The following is a 16,759-nucleotide window of genomic DNA, read 5'->3' as shown; positions in this document are numbered from 1 at the left end:
ATGTTTAAGGTTACTTTTACCTTCAGTGAAGTAGTGACTCTTCCCAAAAACACAATGTGGCAGCGAGATCAACTACACCACCTTCGTGTTTTCCCATGAGTTACTTCTTGAATTTAATAGTTTCTCACCTTCTTTGTGAAAATGTTGGCACTTGCAACTTTCTTTGGCTCTTTTTTGGGTTATTGACATGAGAAACACGACTGAATTCAATAAATAACTCTTGGCAAAATAGGACGGTGGTGTCCGTGTTGCTCTCGCTGCCACATAATGTGTTTGGGAACTGTCAAGTCAATAATCACGACTTCAATGAAGGTAACGTAACCTTAAATGTTCAATTATCTTTTTCATTCATTATTTATATGTGTTTATATACATTTCAAATTGTTTTTTGCATGTAAAACTATAAAAAACCTGTTTTGTGTTAACATTTTTGGCTTTCTGGAACAGATTAATTGGATTTATACTATTTCTCGTTTCGGCTAGAGTCGGACCTTCGGGAATGGATTAATGACGCTAACCAAGGTTCTACTGTACCAGTATGTTGATTACCGTGGTTGTAATTTGCCGTAGTGTTGTTGTTTTTTTTAAAAACATTTTTGTCCCTCTCATGCTGCCAAATAAGCAAATGAAAATATTAGAAACACCTCACAGAATGATGCAGGGCACTTCTACACTGATGGATGTCATTCAATTTTGCGGGTGTACCTATTGTTGTGACTGGTGGATGTAAACTGTCAAGTTAAGCTGGGGAGAGAGAGAGAGAGAGAGAGAGTGCATGTGAGAGCAAGGGGAGTCTTTAATGTGCTGACCGTGCTGATGAAACGCAGCCAGAGGGGCCGTCGTCACGACAGCAGGTGATATGTCATCGTGATGGCCCTGTCAGTCTAGGCTCCGATGAAATGTAGACACATGCTCATGCACACAAACTGGTGTGTTCGCTTAAGTTAGTGTTCTTAAAGCATGAGAAATCACTTAGAAGGCTGAATAAAAGGTGCACGTGTTCTTGACACGTGTGGTGAAGATTGTACATTAGGCTGCGTTCAAAGCCATCTTGTATAGCCCAGCTGAACCAGAATGGAACATGGCACAGTCAGGTTGGTTTGAATGAAGGTACCCGTATTGACCTAAAAATAAGATGGCCTTATTTATAAGATGGCCACTCTTTTTCAAGACCCCTTTTTAAATCAAAATCAGAGCCAACATTTGTATTTTATTTAATGAAATAAGAACTGGTAGACTGCAATAAAAAGCCTCTCAGGATTTGGTGATGTTGCAATCGTGACAATTAATGCAAATTCGACCATCCCCGTAAATTATGCACAGCCTCACAACTATGTTTAAATTTTGGCCCATCGTCATTTTCGCCAATCAAATTCGGCCCTGGGCACCACTCAAAACACACACTCACACTGTCTAACCAATCAAATGTGACCCAGCAGGCCCCACGCACTGTTATGTTTGTATCTTGTGTAGACAAAGCAGGAACAGCAACATGTAACAATAGCTCAACTCTTTATTGCTCGAACGTCACAACTCTTGTACTCCCTCGCAGCTCAGACAACAATACTCCCTCTTCCGGTTCCCATCTACAGCGCAAAGCCTTCTGGGTGATATACTGTAGTATATAAATATTTATGAGGACACCCACGTCCTCACTTCTGTGTTGACACTGACAGAGATGTCAACGTGATGATAATCTCTCACCAACAAACATAACCGCTATAGGTCATGCTCAACAGTTCCCCCATGAAAGAGAGCGTAAACTACGTGCAATGCGTTGGAACATAAACAAAATTTTCTGATTGGTAAGCACTTTTTCCAAAACATACATGGCGAATGTCTGCAACTTGTAGACAACAGAGCAGACAACAAACAATAAGGGAGTATACAAATATCAAACCATTCAACTTGAATATAAATGTTATGCAGTTTCTTTTTACGGGAGTACACTTTCACTAAAGACGTTTACTTTTGAAAGGTTTGTTTGCTGCCTGTCGGTGTAAGACACCCTGACTTTGTTCACACAATTAAACAGGATATAGCCCAAAGCGCTCTCTTATTTTGATGGCCGGAATTGTGTCGTGTGAGTTGAGAAGGTCCCTTGACTGTTGCTAACAAAGACGTACTGTGCAAATGAATAAACTTGCCTCGCCGTAGCTCCCTTCCTTTATTTACACCAAACATCCACATCTGCCAGCTTCCTGATATCTTACATTGACAGCTTTTACAAATAAACAAATAAATAACAAATAAACACATAAGACAGTTTTTTCTTGGTTGGTGTTTGTGGCTGTTTTTTCCGGTCGGCGAAGTGGGCATTGAAACCAAGAGTCGAAATAAAAACATTTGAACGATTCCAGGAGAATCGGAATGTTAGTCCCGGTTCCCATTGATACTCGAGAGTCGATGCTCAACCCTTATTGATAACTCTGTTTCATCATTACCTTAAAATCAACTTCATAAGTTGTTTGCCAACTTGCCCGACCTTTCAGACACTTTTTCCCCTCCGGGTCACTGCCGTGTGAGTGACAGGAAGAAAAGCTTTGGCCCAACCTGCTGGTGTTCATGCACAAATCTGTAGTCAAACAATCCAATCTATTACTAGGGAAAAAATTACAATCTTATGTTCTCGTCAATACAGCAATAAATGTTAGAAGAAAGGAGTCATAACACCTTTCACAGCTATAACAGCTTCTACTCTTCTCGGATGACTTTCAACAACATGTTTGAGTGTGTCCGTGGAAAATTGTGTCCATTTATCCAGCTGGCTCATCATTTGTATTTGAGTTGACCCCAAAGTTGTTTGGGAGGCTTCATCTGCACCAAACTCATCCATGCATGCCTTTATTATGCAGTTGAAGTAAAACCCTCAGGTGTACTGAGTATTGCCTCATAAAATGAAGGACAACCATGACTTATGACAGGGAAGACCTCGAAATGCCTGTCATATTAAATTACTCACGCTCTGCTTTCGAGCAAGAAGTTCCTCTAAAAGTCTATTCCAATGCTCTTGCAGACTATTACAAGGATGACCTTAATGGAAACTAATGACGCTCAGATGATGTGTGATTATGCGCGCACGCACACACGCACACACTTACGGTATCTCACAGAGTCCACCCCTCACATTTCAGCAAGCATTTTATTATATGTTCTCAAGGGACAATGTAGGAAGTACACTTGGATATACTTTTAAGTTGTCAGTGTACAACTTTCATCGCATTATAGATTTACTATCCACTGAAAACACTAAGCCACTATTTTCCAAATAGCTGGCACCAGAAGTGAGTTCACCTCACAGTTAACATGTACATTATGAACATGCACATTACATTGTGGCCAAAGTGTCAATATTTAGTGTGAGCACCATTGTTATCTACCACTGCCTTGATCCTCTTGGGCGTGGAATTCATATGAGGTGCACTTGGTTGTTACTTGAATCCTCTTCTACTCCTCCTTGATGACATCACTGATGGGTGTTTGACACCTTGCATTTCTCCGCTCTATTTTGAAGATGGGATAATATCGGCTTCCGCCACAAGATCGGGCCGATCCGGTTGCCATATAACGTTCGTAACTGCCACACTCCAACGTCAAAGCTGGTTGCCACTCAACTCCAGCCACCCGTAATAAGAAGAAAACACAACACCACAGTGCAGACATGTCCGCGGTGTCCCGCGGTGAAGTTAATGTCACTTTGAACGTTGGATATTCGCCGCTGTCGCGCCTCTCTTACGAAGAGTGACAGGAAGCTACCAGGGTTAGTGCAGCTGTGTGTGTGTGTGCGTATGTGTGCACGACTCAGGCTGGATGAGTATATTTTCACAGTGTTGAGTTTTACTTTTCTTTTACTTTTCTTTAATGTAACGACCATTTTACACTGCCCACTGTTGACATGCAGGTTCTGAGTGAAAAAAGACGAGGAGCATGCTTATTCTTGCACCCAGCTTGTATCAACGTCACATTTCCGGCCTTCAAAATAACAGCACTCACATTTGTCCAATTTGTAAACAAAATAAGGGTGTTAATATCTTCATTAATAACGTGATTGGAATTACATCTGTGACTACATCTTCCTTAAATCACAAGAACGGACATTACAGTTTGTTGAAGATTTTGTAGCAATATGTGCTGAGGCTGACATCCCATTAGAAAAGTTCGCTAAGCTACATCCATTTCTCAATTACTGGACAAAATGGGCCAATGATGTATTGCATCAATAAATGTAAGGATTTTTGCATTTCATTCATGGACATTTTATTCACTAACCCAAACAGCACACACTCCATGCTGGTAAAATAAGTGGAGAAGGTAAAAAATGGAATTTGGGGAAAAATAAAACTGATTTAATATTTAATATTCTCAATCACACCACAAACTGATCTATAATCATGTCAAATGATTAATCCTACCCTAAAAGTATTTTGCACGGCCATTTTTTTCCAATTTTATCTTTATTGGATCTTTTATTGGGATTAGTGTCCTGACACATAGAGGTGTTTTAAAAAAGCCAAACAGTATGGTTGGTCATGCTGTGTAATAAAAAAGTAAACTCAAGATTACTTTCGTTGCATTATTTCTAATGCTTTGAAGAGCTAATAACCATATTCAATTCCACAAATTCATGTTTGTTACAAAAGCTTATTATTATTTAAAAAAAAAAAAAAAAAAAAAGAATCAGCACTGGCTCGGATCGGATTAGCAAAATGCTAAAAAAAAAAAAAATCGAACAGGAAGCCAAAAAATGCGGATCGGGACATCGCTAGTTCGTTACGTTAGAAAATTGCCATGTGGCCCAGTTTCTCAAGGAAGGGGATCCTGAACTGCTTCACAGCGTCACAGTACATGTTGGAATTTATGCCAATGAACCGTAGCTACCCAGTGCCAAGAGCACTAATGGAATGCCAAACCCATGATGCTACCACCACCGTGCTTGACTGTACACACGACACGATGGTAGTAACTTGTGTTGCCAGCTATTAGGCAATAATGTTTGTGTGCTGCATTATTTTCAGTGCATAGTACATTTTACTACCATACAAGCTGTACATGTCTGACTCTAAGGTACTGTATATACAAGTTTACTTTCTCTGGTATTGACCCTTGGGAAGATAATAATGGTTGCGGAAATGTGAGGGCTGCACTCACTTTTGTGAGGTCATGAGGGGCATTAAATCAGAATTAGGCACCAGTGAATAATGACTTTATCAATGAAACTGTCCCAACAATGCATTGCAATGAAATGCAATTGGATTAGTGAAAAGTGAGCATGCCCTGAGGAAAGCCTTCTGGGTGTTGCAGTCTATCTCATGCTAAACTAGGTCAAAGCATCTCGAAACTACAAGTGTCTGCAGAAAGGGTTCTGGTGTGAGATGAGCAGACAAGTGGATGTGGGTTAAGGCACATTAACACTCAGGAGAGAGGGAGACAGACAGAGAGTACCAGCAGCCTTCGGTTGAGGGCTGCATCGTGATTCAAAGTTTGCACCGTCACCTTCTGCCAGGTGCAGAGCATATGGGTCATAACATTAGGCTATCAACTTGCATGTATAACCATTGTAATATGTGTTCCACTGTATTTAGCCAGAGTAGCTACAGTTAGCATGCAGCTCTGTGCTCCGAGTTGAGTATAAGGGGGAGGGGAGAGCTTCTGTCGCAAAAATGAAATAAAAAATAAATACATACACATTATGCTTGTGGAAAGACACGCAGTCCTACCACACGGGTCAGATCAATACACACTTACACTAACTGCATGCACAGAAATGCACAAATAGCCTTGGCAATAAAACTTACACGAACACACACATGCACAGTTCAAAGTAGCCCACATGTCATACCACATATGCACACACACCTACCCTCGTAATTGACAATGACAATAGCCAGCATGTAGTCTTTCCCCAGCATCATTCTGTAGTTTGCCAGCTACCTCATACGGCAAAAAAAAAAAAACAGAGCTGATGCCAAACACACAACCCCAGACAGAGAGGAGAGAGGACGGGAGGAGTGTGGTGGTGGTGGTGGTAGAGGGGGGATGCATTGCAAGACAGGAGACTAGAGAGGCGAGGGAGGGAGAACACGACGAAGGGGGAGAGAGACGGCAAAAGATGGTGGTTCTGTTTGCCTCTCGACATCTAACGTGGTTAGCCTAGCAACGCTTAGGTCATCTTTCATGATTTTGAAGGGAAGGAAGAACCGTGATGAAGCCGTGAAACGCTGCTGTTTAAAGTCGGACAATCGTGATAAACAGGGGCAGAAAAGTGGCTCGATGTGCCAACTGCTCTTCATTTCTCTTGTGAGTGTTACAGTCCATGTCTTCAGACCTCTTGCACACCTTTGCATAAGTGCATGTGTGCGTGCATGTTAGCGCTTGCTCGCTTGTGTGTTTTGGCTCGCCAGTGCGAAAGCGCTGTCATACCGACCCTCGAAGCCGCAACATCCCGAGAGGAATCTGACACACAGCTGGGAAGACAACATAGCTTTGTCAGCGTGAGAGTGGGCTGAAGACAGCAAGTATGGACAACTGTGTGTTAAATTTCCACTGTATAAAGTTTAAAAAATGGCAAAACATTCTATAGCAAAGCCTCCAGAGCACAATAAATCATGGATGGGACATATGTTTCCTTTTGCTTTCCCTTCCATCAGTATTACACGTATGGATCGAATGAAAAACGGATAATCTCGTTCACTCATGAACAGCACATTTGCAACCATTCTATTCTGAGCTAGCAAAGAAGGAATATAATTGCGGTGTCCACTGCTGTGCATATGACAATAAATCTCTTAAAAGAAGCAATCATCATTTTGGAATGTCACTGAAACAAAAATCTGGAAATGTATTTTAGTTGGTTTCACAAACAATGTAGAGGAAACAAATGAAGTTGATGGTGCTCATACTTGAAGCACATTATATGCAGATGTCTCCTTGTCATGAAATACAGAAGCCACAATTCCATCAAAATGTTCTTTCATAGCAACAAAAACAGAACCCAGCTTGCCCCCAGTACAGGGGGCTGGAGGTGTTAAAAGGTTAAGTGATAAAATTCACAATATTGTCTTTAGAGGCTGTCTACACGGAAACGTTTTCAGGTCAAAACAGCAAATAATTTTATTGTTTCAGCATCGCATCCACACGGATGCATTGGAATTGTTCCTTCTCAAACCGGATATCCAGCCGCATCAATTTATCGTTCTCAACCCTAGTGTGGCTACGACAAAAAATAATAATTCCAAGAACGTTCCTGTGTGGACAGGGCCTTAATGAGCACATGCAAGGACGTTTATCAGATTTGTGTGGTTCCCTTAGATCAGTTCTTCAATTATTTTCTGTTATGCCCCTACTGAGGGACAGAAATATATACAAAAAATATATACAAACAAGTACCAAATATGTTTAATACAAAATAAGTTTAAAATGAAAAAAAAAACTATTTTAAAGTTTTCACATAATGCATTGTGTCTGAGCAAAACATTTAATTGGAGGACAAGTAGCATCAAAAATGGATGGATGGATTGAGTTGCAATGCTGCCTCTGTCCACCAGAGGGAGCCAGAGGAGCCCAGAGGGAGGCTGACATCATTGCAGTGCCCCGGCAGGCACCAATGAGTACTTTGCTCAGATGCAATGCATTATGGGAAACTTAAATTTTTTTCATTTTAAACTTGTATTGGTACTTGTTTGTATAATTCTTAGGTACGCCTTTTGAGTGTTAAGTTGCTGTGTGATGAGTTTTGTGTTCTTTGTAAGATGACACCGTGAGTCAGACTGTTACAGTATATCGAGTGCCACAGTATTTAAACAATAAGTAGTACATGTGAAGTAAAGGAGATGTCACCAGATTAGAATTTAGCCATACATTTGTCACACGGCTGTATAAGCCGCAGGGTTCAAAGTTTAAGAAAAAAGTAGCGGCTTATATACCGGAAATTACAGTATTTATTTATCTGTACTGTACAGACTGAACTCGAAACTGAAACCAGTAAAATGCAACAAAATGGAGAACAGTGAAGCTTACAAGCTTTTTCAAGAGTGCTGAGTACAACAAATTCATACATGTTGGTAGGTCTGCAAAAATAGTGAAAGTCCTCCCTGCCTCTCACGTCCCCCTGACAGTTCACGGCGCCCTCCCACCTCCCAGGGGGGCCCGCTCCACTACAGTATTTGAGAAGCACTGCCTTAGATATACAAAGAACCACTAAACACACGAGAGGGCAACTAGAGAAACATTCAGGGAGAAATTAAGCAGCTATTTGGCCGCATAACTCAGACAGGCTGAAAGCTGCGCTCGTGTCAGAGGTCAGAGCTACCACTCAGAAGGAGATGGATGTGCCTCGTAACAATAAGAGACTTTTTAAAGCCCAGTTGAAGGGAATGTCATTGAGATTTTTTACATAAAGGTGACACACACGACTGGACTGACCTTTTGCAGGGGAAAGTGATCAAAGAACAAACAGTACACATGAAACAGACATTTTTAGATACACTGAAGAGAGACCACTGCTTGGCCGCAACTAGCAGAGGCACTGATAGTTCGTCACAAAAGTCCAGACAAGAACACCATGACGTCATCTGTAGGAAGTTGAGCTACATCCACATCTTGACCGTGGCTGGGACATTCATTGTGGGGCATAAGGGGGACATATTATGGAAAACTGACTTTTTAATTGCTTGTGTACTCATAAAAAGGTTAAATACAAGAATGAAAAGAAACAGTAATAAAAAAGTAAAAAAAGAAAGACTTTTTTAACAAAATAAGATCGGAACAATGAAGGTGTATGCTCTTAGTTATTAAAAAAAAAATCGGTATTTGACCAAATCTAAATCAGTAGATCAGGCTTTTTAAAGATCAAAAATTGTAAGCAGTGCACCCCTAGACTATACAGTATCCATCCGCTTCGCACAAGGCGCATCTTTGTAGCGTGCAGCACGTATTCGTCCGCTGCATGTGCTAAAAGAAGCTAGTCCAGTGTTTATGGACCAAAATTAAGTAATTAATTAATTTATGGGGGTGCGTACGTAACCATGGAACAGCGAAAGTCGGAACAACTAGTGTTGTTGGATGCACGGTTAATCATACATCATAACATCACCTCTCAGCCACAAAGGACATCAGAGCAAAGTGGATTCATTTTATTTATGATTGTCAGCCGCTCCTGTTGGGGTTCGAGACTGTGGTCCCCGGTCGTCATGGTAATGCAAAGCCTACATGCATTGGCGTGCCCCGCAGTAGAGGGTGTCAACGTGATTAGGATACCCCCCATAACCAGCTGCTCTCAACAGCGCTGTTAAGAGGAGGTTTTAAGTGTGCTGTAATTGTTGATCCTTGGAGTAGACATGTGAAGACACCCAGCAACTGTTTTAATCTGTGAAAAAATGCATAATATGTCTCGTTTAAGAGGCTGTGTGAAAGGGGCTACCAGTGGAGAGCAGACAATGAGCAAGTATGTAGCAATCAGATGTTTGACCTGAGCTACCTCAGCCATCATACAGTACATTACTATTAACTGTCATTCAAAGTAAGCTGGGTTTAATGTCACTGCGGTCTTTGTTCACCATGATCTTTGAGGGGACATCTTGAAATCGAGCCAGCAGGAAAGATGCATATAGCAGTTCGACTGTGACCTTAAGTACGCCAACATATCTTGGGTCAGAAAGCCAAAAAAAAGTGAATTATCTAATTATATTGAACAATCACTGAACTAGATATGGATATGAGGCCTGCGGTGAAATCCAGTTCACTATATTCAAATGTAAACTGTGCTGCACTGTCCGGCTGTATTTTTTGCCAAACTAAACAGGAACTCAGCACACAAAAACTATGGGAAAACCCCAATAGAGCCTGTCAAGATGGGCAGGAGACAACAGTCCAGAATGGGATAAAACTGGTGTACATGGAGTCAACAGCAACTCTTTTGCCTGGCATTTTTGTTATTTCATTCTAATTAAAAAAACGACCACAAATGAAAAATTAACTGCAAAGAAATAGGGTTGGCATGAGGATTATCAGGAGCCAAAATAGTCTCTCTCTCTCTCTCTCTGGGGAGTGCGACAAAAAAAGCTTGTGGCAATTGTGGATAAAGGCATATTAAGGCTGCTCCGCATTTAACTCATGACTGGCCTCCAAGTTCCCACACACGTGCACACACACACACACACACACACACACACACACACACACACACACACATACGTGAGCAGGACAGAGCTGGAAACAGGAGGCAGACAATCAAACTACCCATGAGGCGATGGAAGAACTTCCTGTCCCAGAGGGATTCCGGGAATTTGCTGGAGGATGGAGTGTGTTGTTTATTATTTGTTGGGTGTTTGTTATTCTGTTGCAGCAATGTTCTAAGCTGGGCACAAACACACAGTCACCATAAATGGAAGCAGACCACATTGGATGTGTGCGTACCTGTTTCCTCTGGGGAGTTGCTCTCCTGGGACAAAGTGGTCCAACTCAACTCTTCATCGCTCGGGTTCAAATTTTGGATACGGTTGAGAGCGCAGTCTGTCTTTGGACCAGTCCGTCTGTCTTTCTTTGTCTCTGGAGACGAGGAGGAAGAGGAAGAACAGGAGGCCACAGAGAGCAGGGCTGTGTCATCTGGGCTGGCCTGCCTGGGTGGGAAAGGCGGAGAGGGCACTTGGGAGTCTTTGCTCAAAGTTTGGTGCTCAACAGTTGAAGATGTAGACTCATTCTCAATCAAAAGTAATGGTTTCTTCTCCTCGTCTTGGGGGTCCTCATCGTCGACATCATCGTCAGCCTTCATCACGGACATGATTTCCTTCTCAGAGAGGATGCTGATATCATCACTTTGCTCCACATCAATGTTCATGTCAGAGTTGCCGTTGAGTTTGAGATCCACATCTGTGTTGATGCTGCTTTTCGATTCTGACTCAAGGTCAGTGTTGCCGTTTGGGTTCAGCTCCACATAATCCTCTGTGTGTGCTTCAGGCTCCTCAGGTGTGTTAACACTGGCATCATCTGTTACACTTTCAGAATTACACTCATCATCACTAATATCGGGGTCTGTCGAGTTTTTATTGTGATCCTGCCCGGCTTTACGAAGCTGGTTCATCCCGTTCTTGGCAAGTTTAGGATTGTTGGGGGTTGACAGTTGGGACGGGGGAGACGTGGTGGGTGATGACGAAGGCGACAACGCTTCCCCCAGGCCCATGGCGGTCTGGATACTCGTGAGCGCATACTTTTTGCGGCACTTGGGGGGCGTGGAGGAGCCCTGTTTGATGACATCACCGCTGAGGAGCTGGTTGTGGGAGGAACGCAAGCTGAGTGAAGTGGGAGGCTTGGCAGAGGGGCCATTACGATTGGTCACGTCTACTGACATCATCGTGGCAGTCAGACAGATCCACTGAAAGAGAAGAGACCCAAAAAGTCAACAACGGTTGTGTGACATCCCATCAGCAGTGCAGTGCATCAACAGCGACTCACTCCCCACTTCATCCCGTGAGCCGAGTTCTGGTCGGATTTCGGTGATGAGAGATGTAGTTACGGTTATTTGGTGGGGTCACTTAAGTAAAGAGTTTGGCTTCTCAAAACAATATGCACTCCGAAGAGTCATCCGCGCATGTAAACACTGTGGAACACAATGGACAGGCAACAGCACGCTGTGATACGAAAGGAGAGAAAGCAATGCCGAGCGATTGTGAGGTCTGGCAACACAAGTAAGCAGCAAAATAATTCTGCCTTGCAAACGGTCAAGCATGGTTTTAGCTGTGTCATGTTCTGGGGCTGCATGAGTGCAGACAGTAATGGCAGGGCTCCAGACTGCGACTAAATGGTCGGATTTTGCGACTAAAATATGTGACATTGCGTGGGACTTTTTCATCTACTCGTGTATGTGCGACCAGATAAAAGTATGTATCTCATATTGAGTTGATCAGGGACGTCCTGTATTACCATGAGAATGAAAAATGGTCTGTGAAATGTGGAGTCAATTGACGACATCTTATCACAGGCAAAGCCTATTGATGCCAAGCGTGTGCGATTGCTCACGTTTGACTCGCATTGCAGTTTGACTATTCTACTTTGTTTACACATTTTGCCTGGATCCATGCGCTCTCTGGTGGCAGTTAGCTAGCTAGCCTCGCCTCTGCCCACGGACCCCAAATGTGACTCTTTTTTTTTCCCTCAATGCGGTTTGTTCAGAGCTTGTTTTTGTCCCACAGGGAAGCTACGAAGGCTGTCATGTTCATGGGGTACGTGCAAACTTAACAACCTCGCTTTTCTTTTCTTCAAAAGACTAATTGTGTGTTTAAGTTGTTCAACATAAACATGCAGTGTCTCCAGCTTTAAAACAGTGATGCTATCACGGGACCTTCACAGGTAGCTACCAGTAGTTTGCCGTCTGGTGAGTTGAGGAGCTCACCAAAGAATATTTGCTTAAAGTCTTAGTATTTATTATGACTGTTCAATTCAGTCATGATGCCTGTATCTAATAATAATAAATGACCACAGAATACCATAAAGACAACGAGCACCCAGTTTGAGTGGAGATGTGCTTTGTAAATAAAGTACAATGTAAATGTTGGCATCACATAAAATACAAATGGCTCACCTCTACTTTCATTTAGTCAAAGTAGCTTTAATAGTACTGGAAGTTGGATACACCTGTGTTTTCATAAATCTGGACACTATATATATATATATATATAGTGTCCAGATTTATGAAAACACAGGTGTATATATATATATATATATATATATATATATATATATATATATATATATAAAATTAAACAATTAACTTTCAGTTAAAAAAAAGTTAGACTGCAGCCCTAAATGGGGTGCTTCTGTTCATTGAGGAAAACATGAATCCTAACATTTACTGCGACATGGTGAAGCCTCTCTGTCTGGAAACTGGGCCGCATAGCAATTTTCCTACAGTACTGTCCCTTGAGAAGATAAAAAAAAATTCAAAATGCTGAAATATGAGGGGTGTACTCACTTTTGCGAGATATTGTATCCCTCATTTAAAAAATCCAAGTTGATATATCAAAAAGTTGAGAGGAAGTGGCACACTAACAAATAACACTGATAGAAACATAACATTCTTGGCAGAAGTAATAAATCCAACAGAGTGCAAACTATACTGCAGGGAATAGTGTAGAAATTGCTTGCAATCGGCGTTGACGATCAAATTTAAGGCGTCTGTAAGTTTGTAAACCTGCTGGGACGAGTGCAGTCAAAGTACAACAGTAGCTGTTTTAAAACCATAAATCGTTAACAAACCTCGACAACATAACCAGTGTTGTCCATCAAGAGAAATTAAAGTTAGGTTGTTTTCTCTATAAGTATCATGACGTACTGTCACCCTTGACTCTAGAAATGAATAGTTGTCTGTATACTTAAGCATTGAGCTGGGGGAAGTGCGAGCCTGGAGTTTTTCATTTCACATAAACCCTGAACACAAACACAGCATGTATGAAACCATGTGCACCAGCATGCATCTGTCTGTGTGTGTGTGTGTGTGTGTGTGTGTGTGTGTGTACCTGACAGGAGGTCAGTCATAGAGCAGCGCTGGTTACGGTTCAAAGATTCAGCACACTCAGCTGCACATCTAAACACCATCGACGGGGGTGGTGGTGGTGGGTGGGATAAAAGCAAAAAGCAAAGAACAGATGATTAGCAGCAGAACGTGAAGGGTCTTCCTAAGTCTTGCGGTGCCCTGCTGTATTTGAAATATCATGAGTGCTCAGCATCCTCTCTGCATGCGCTTTAAAATGTTGGATGCTGATAGTCAGCTATTGGTGTGTTACTGTTGTTTACAATTAACTCAACAGTAGTATTAATGCTGGATGAGCAGTTTGCTCCTTGCCGCTATTACAACATTGGTTCTTGCTCGTGTGTTGTGCAATATAGTTGTTAACAAATGACCATGTGGTCAAAGAGAGCTCTGTTTTCCTTGCCACTTTCACAGGCACTCCAAATGATTACAGCAAAAAAATTCTTATAATTATGGAAATAATAGTGTTAATTATCAGCAGGTTACAATTAACACCTTGTCTGCAGTTTAGGTCAATAAACACCCCGGCTATAATGGGACCACAATACGTCACCCCTCTGGTATCAGCTCGGCACACTTAGAACCCCGACTGTCAAGTAATAGTACATCAGGTCCACCAATATGATATAAATGCTGTTTTTATTGTTAAAAGCTATGTGTGCCATCAAAATGGTTTTAAAACTAATATTTTCAGTGTAAACTATTCTGTTGTATTCAAGAGAAGACTCAGAGCAGTAATAAAACGGACCACTGCAGCAAAGTGGAGACTGTGGAGTATAATACTGCAGCGACACATTAAGCTAAGTTTTGCACAAGTGGAGTTTTTCAATTTTTAGCAAAATTTACAATGTTGACAAATCTGCCCGACCAACGAGCAACCAGCAATGGTTTTATTTCACAGGTACGAGAAATAATACCTGTTCGTGCCCGGTAGTAGCTACTGCATTTGATGACCAGGGGAATGCTATGCTCCTTATTACAAGCTACAGTAGAGTTTTGTGAAAATGGTTTTGAAGCTGTTATTTTAACGTGAAATTACCACTGTTTTGTCATTAGGTCCAGGTCAGGAAGTGCTTACCTTGAACATAACATGGGTTTATCTTAATAACAACAAGCCTGCAGTTTGTCCATGGTGATGTAATGTAAACTGCATGTCTGTTAAACATATTCCAGCCAAAAAGATCTTTTTTACACTTGTTACTTACCAGACCAAGCATTATACATGCCGCCGGTCTGTGTTCCGTCCTTCGTCCAATCGCAAGGGCTTAAGCGAGGCAGTGGTGTCCTGAGGGAGGGACAAACATAAAAAGATTTATGAGCTAGAATGAAAAGAGGAGGGAGGTTGGGTTGACAGAGAGAAAGAGACAGAGAGGACTGCAGGACACCGGAGGGACAAATAAAGATGCATCAATTATTCACAGCCTCAATCAAACATTAATATGTGTGTGTTTGCGTGTGGCTGCGTGAAGGCAAATCAACAAGGCTCATAAGGCTGGTGTGTATTTTTTTGGTGCAGAGCCTTCACTGACTGGAACTATCATAAACTTGATGTCACAGGAGGCTTGTGAACTCAGCCCCTCCCACCACCACTTCTACCCTGCAATGCACTGCATAATGCAGAGTACACTTCTAACAAGGCGGGCTCATGTTCACATGTAGAAAGCTCATGTGTCTTTCCACCTCATGACTACAGAAAGTTCAGTCTCCTACAAAACAAAATGCACATTACCAAGCTCCCAGCATAAAGATGTTGCTATTACATCATCTTTTCTACTCTGTATCATGTGATCCGAGTTGAGTGAATTCTTTAAAATTCTAGTAAAACTTCCATTGAATGAAAAACAGCCAACTGGCTTGTGGCATGTGAGGAGAATTAAACATTAATACAGTTGTCCCTGGCAATATCGCAGTTTGATAATCGCTCTCATGCGTTTTTTCAAAAATTAATTATTTAATTAATGATTAAAATTAACGATCGCTGTTCCCTGGTTGACTATGTCGTATTATTAGTCAAAAAATATTGAAAGACAAAGTTATATGTAGTATTCTGGCATCAGTAATGTTCCATTTTTGAGATATGACATTAGATTACCGTCACACTGCATGCAGTCAGCCGTGGCATGTTTGACATGAATAGAATAGTGAATAGTGAATAGAAGTTCTCCTCCCATACTGTGTGATAGTAAATAGTACGTTTTCGGCTTTGTCCTTCTTCTCCACTTCATTTTAAATCCTCTCTTAAGGTTAGAATACAGTAAATAAATTGGAGTTAGCTCACTGGCTTGCTAAGGTTAAAGCCATGGCCGCCTCTTGTGTCCGTGCAGTATTCCTGTAGCCTGCGCAATACAGTTGAGCAATGTGGTGTAAACGAAGAATAATAGAAGTGTAAAGGTGACTATAGGGATGCTATGTCATGTCTACGGGGCTCTAATAACAGTAAAGATGGTATTTAGAAAGTCATAAACAGAACAAAAATGTTCTATTTGTTAATATTGAACCCTACTTCCCAGAAATTCACTTATCGCAGTCAGGTCAGGAACCACTTAACCACGATGAACGAGGGATAAGTGTATTTCAGCAAAGGAATTATTAGGGTCGCGGGGGTATGCTGGAGCCTATCCCAGCTGACTTCGGGCAACAGGCGGGGTACACCCTAGACTGGTCGGAAAAATTTTACATATTCAATATAATTCAATACATTTCTACATGTACAATTGTTTCATATGTACATCTTGCTAATATAATTACATTTTTATTTTTCAAAATCTCTGTTCCTGAGTACCACTAGATAGAATATGTGTAACACCAGCGGCACTTGTACAAAAGTTTGACAATAAATATTCCATTTGATAAAATGCAGAAACTTGTTAATAATTTGTGCGGAACTGATTGTTGATTAATCAGGTCTTGAAACAACGGAAGCAAAATGGAGTGCACTGCTTGGCTACAACCGGCAGAAGCTCTGTTGATTCCGTCATGTAGTACTATTCTGCTCAATAACAACACTGGACACAGGTGTTGGGAATACTCAGATAGAGAGACTCTACCATCTCTTTAAAAATGTATAGGACACGCTGGAGGGATTATGTGTCACGGTTGGCCTGGGAACACCTTGGGGTCCTCCCGGTGGAACTGGAAGAGGTCGCCGGGGGCTGGGAAGTCTGGACTTCCCTACTGAGACTGCTGACACCACGACCCGAACCCGGATAAACAGAGGACAATGGAAAGGAAAAATTG

General features: G+C 41.7%; 1 protein-coding gene across 3 annotated transcripts in view; it reads right to left on the bottom strand.

The window, feature by feature from the left end:
- The window catches only part of apbb2b (amyloid beta (A4) precursor protein-binding, family B, member 2b), a 63,687-nt gene that overhangs the window by 25,975 nt on the left and 20,953 nt on the right, over positions 1–16,759 (bottom strand). For 2 of the 3 annotated variants that reach the window (XM_054778839.1, XM_054778841.1), the window contains exons 2-4: positions 14,728–14,807; positions 13,509–13,576; positions 10,414–11,368 (exon numbers count right to left, since the gene is read on the bottom strand). In XM_054778839.1, the coding sequence (XP_054634814.1) occupies positions 10,414–11,347 (934 nt within the window). In that variant the 5' untranslated portion in view covers positions 11,348–11,368; positions 13,509–13,576; positions 14,728–14,807. Of the gene's footprint in view, positions 1–5,860; positions 6,068–10,413; positions 11,369–13,508; positions 13,577–14,727; positions 14,808–16,759 lie in introns of those variants that run through there. The other variant, XM_054778842.1, reaches the window with a different exon arrangement.

The sequence above is a fragment of the Dunckerocampus dactyliophorus genome, chromosome 6, assembly GCF_027744805.1.
Source record: "Dunckerocampus dactyliophorus isolate RoL2022-P2 chromosome 6, RoL_Ddac_1.1, whole genome shotgun sequence".
Classification (NCBI taxonomy): Eukaryota; Metazoa; Chordata; class Actinopteri; order Syngnathiformes; family Syngnathidae; genus Dunckerocampus; species Dunckerocampus dactyliophorus.
The sequence above is the reverse complement of the archived record's forward strand: the minus strand, read 5'-3'. Positions and strand labels throughout refer to the sequence as shown.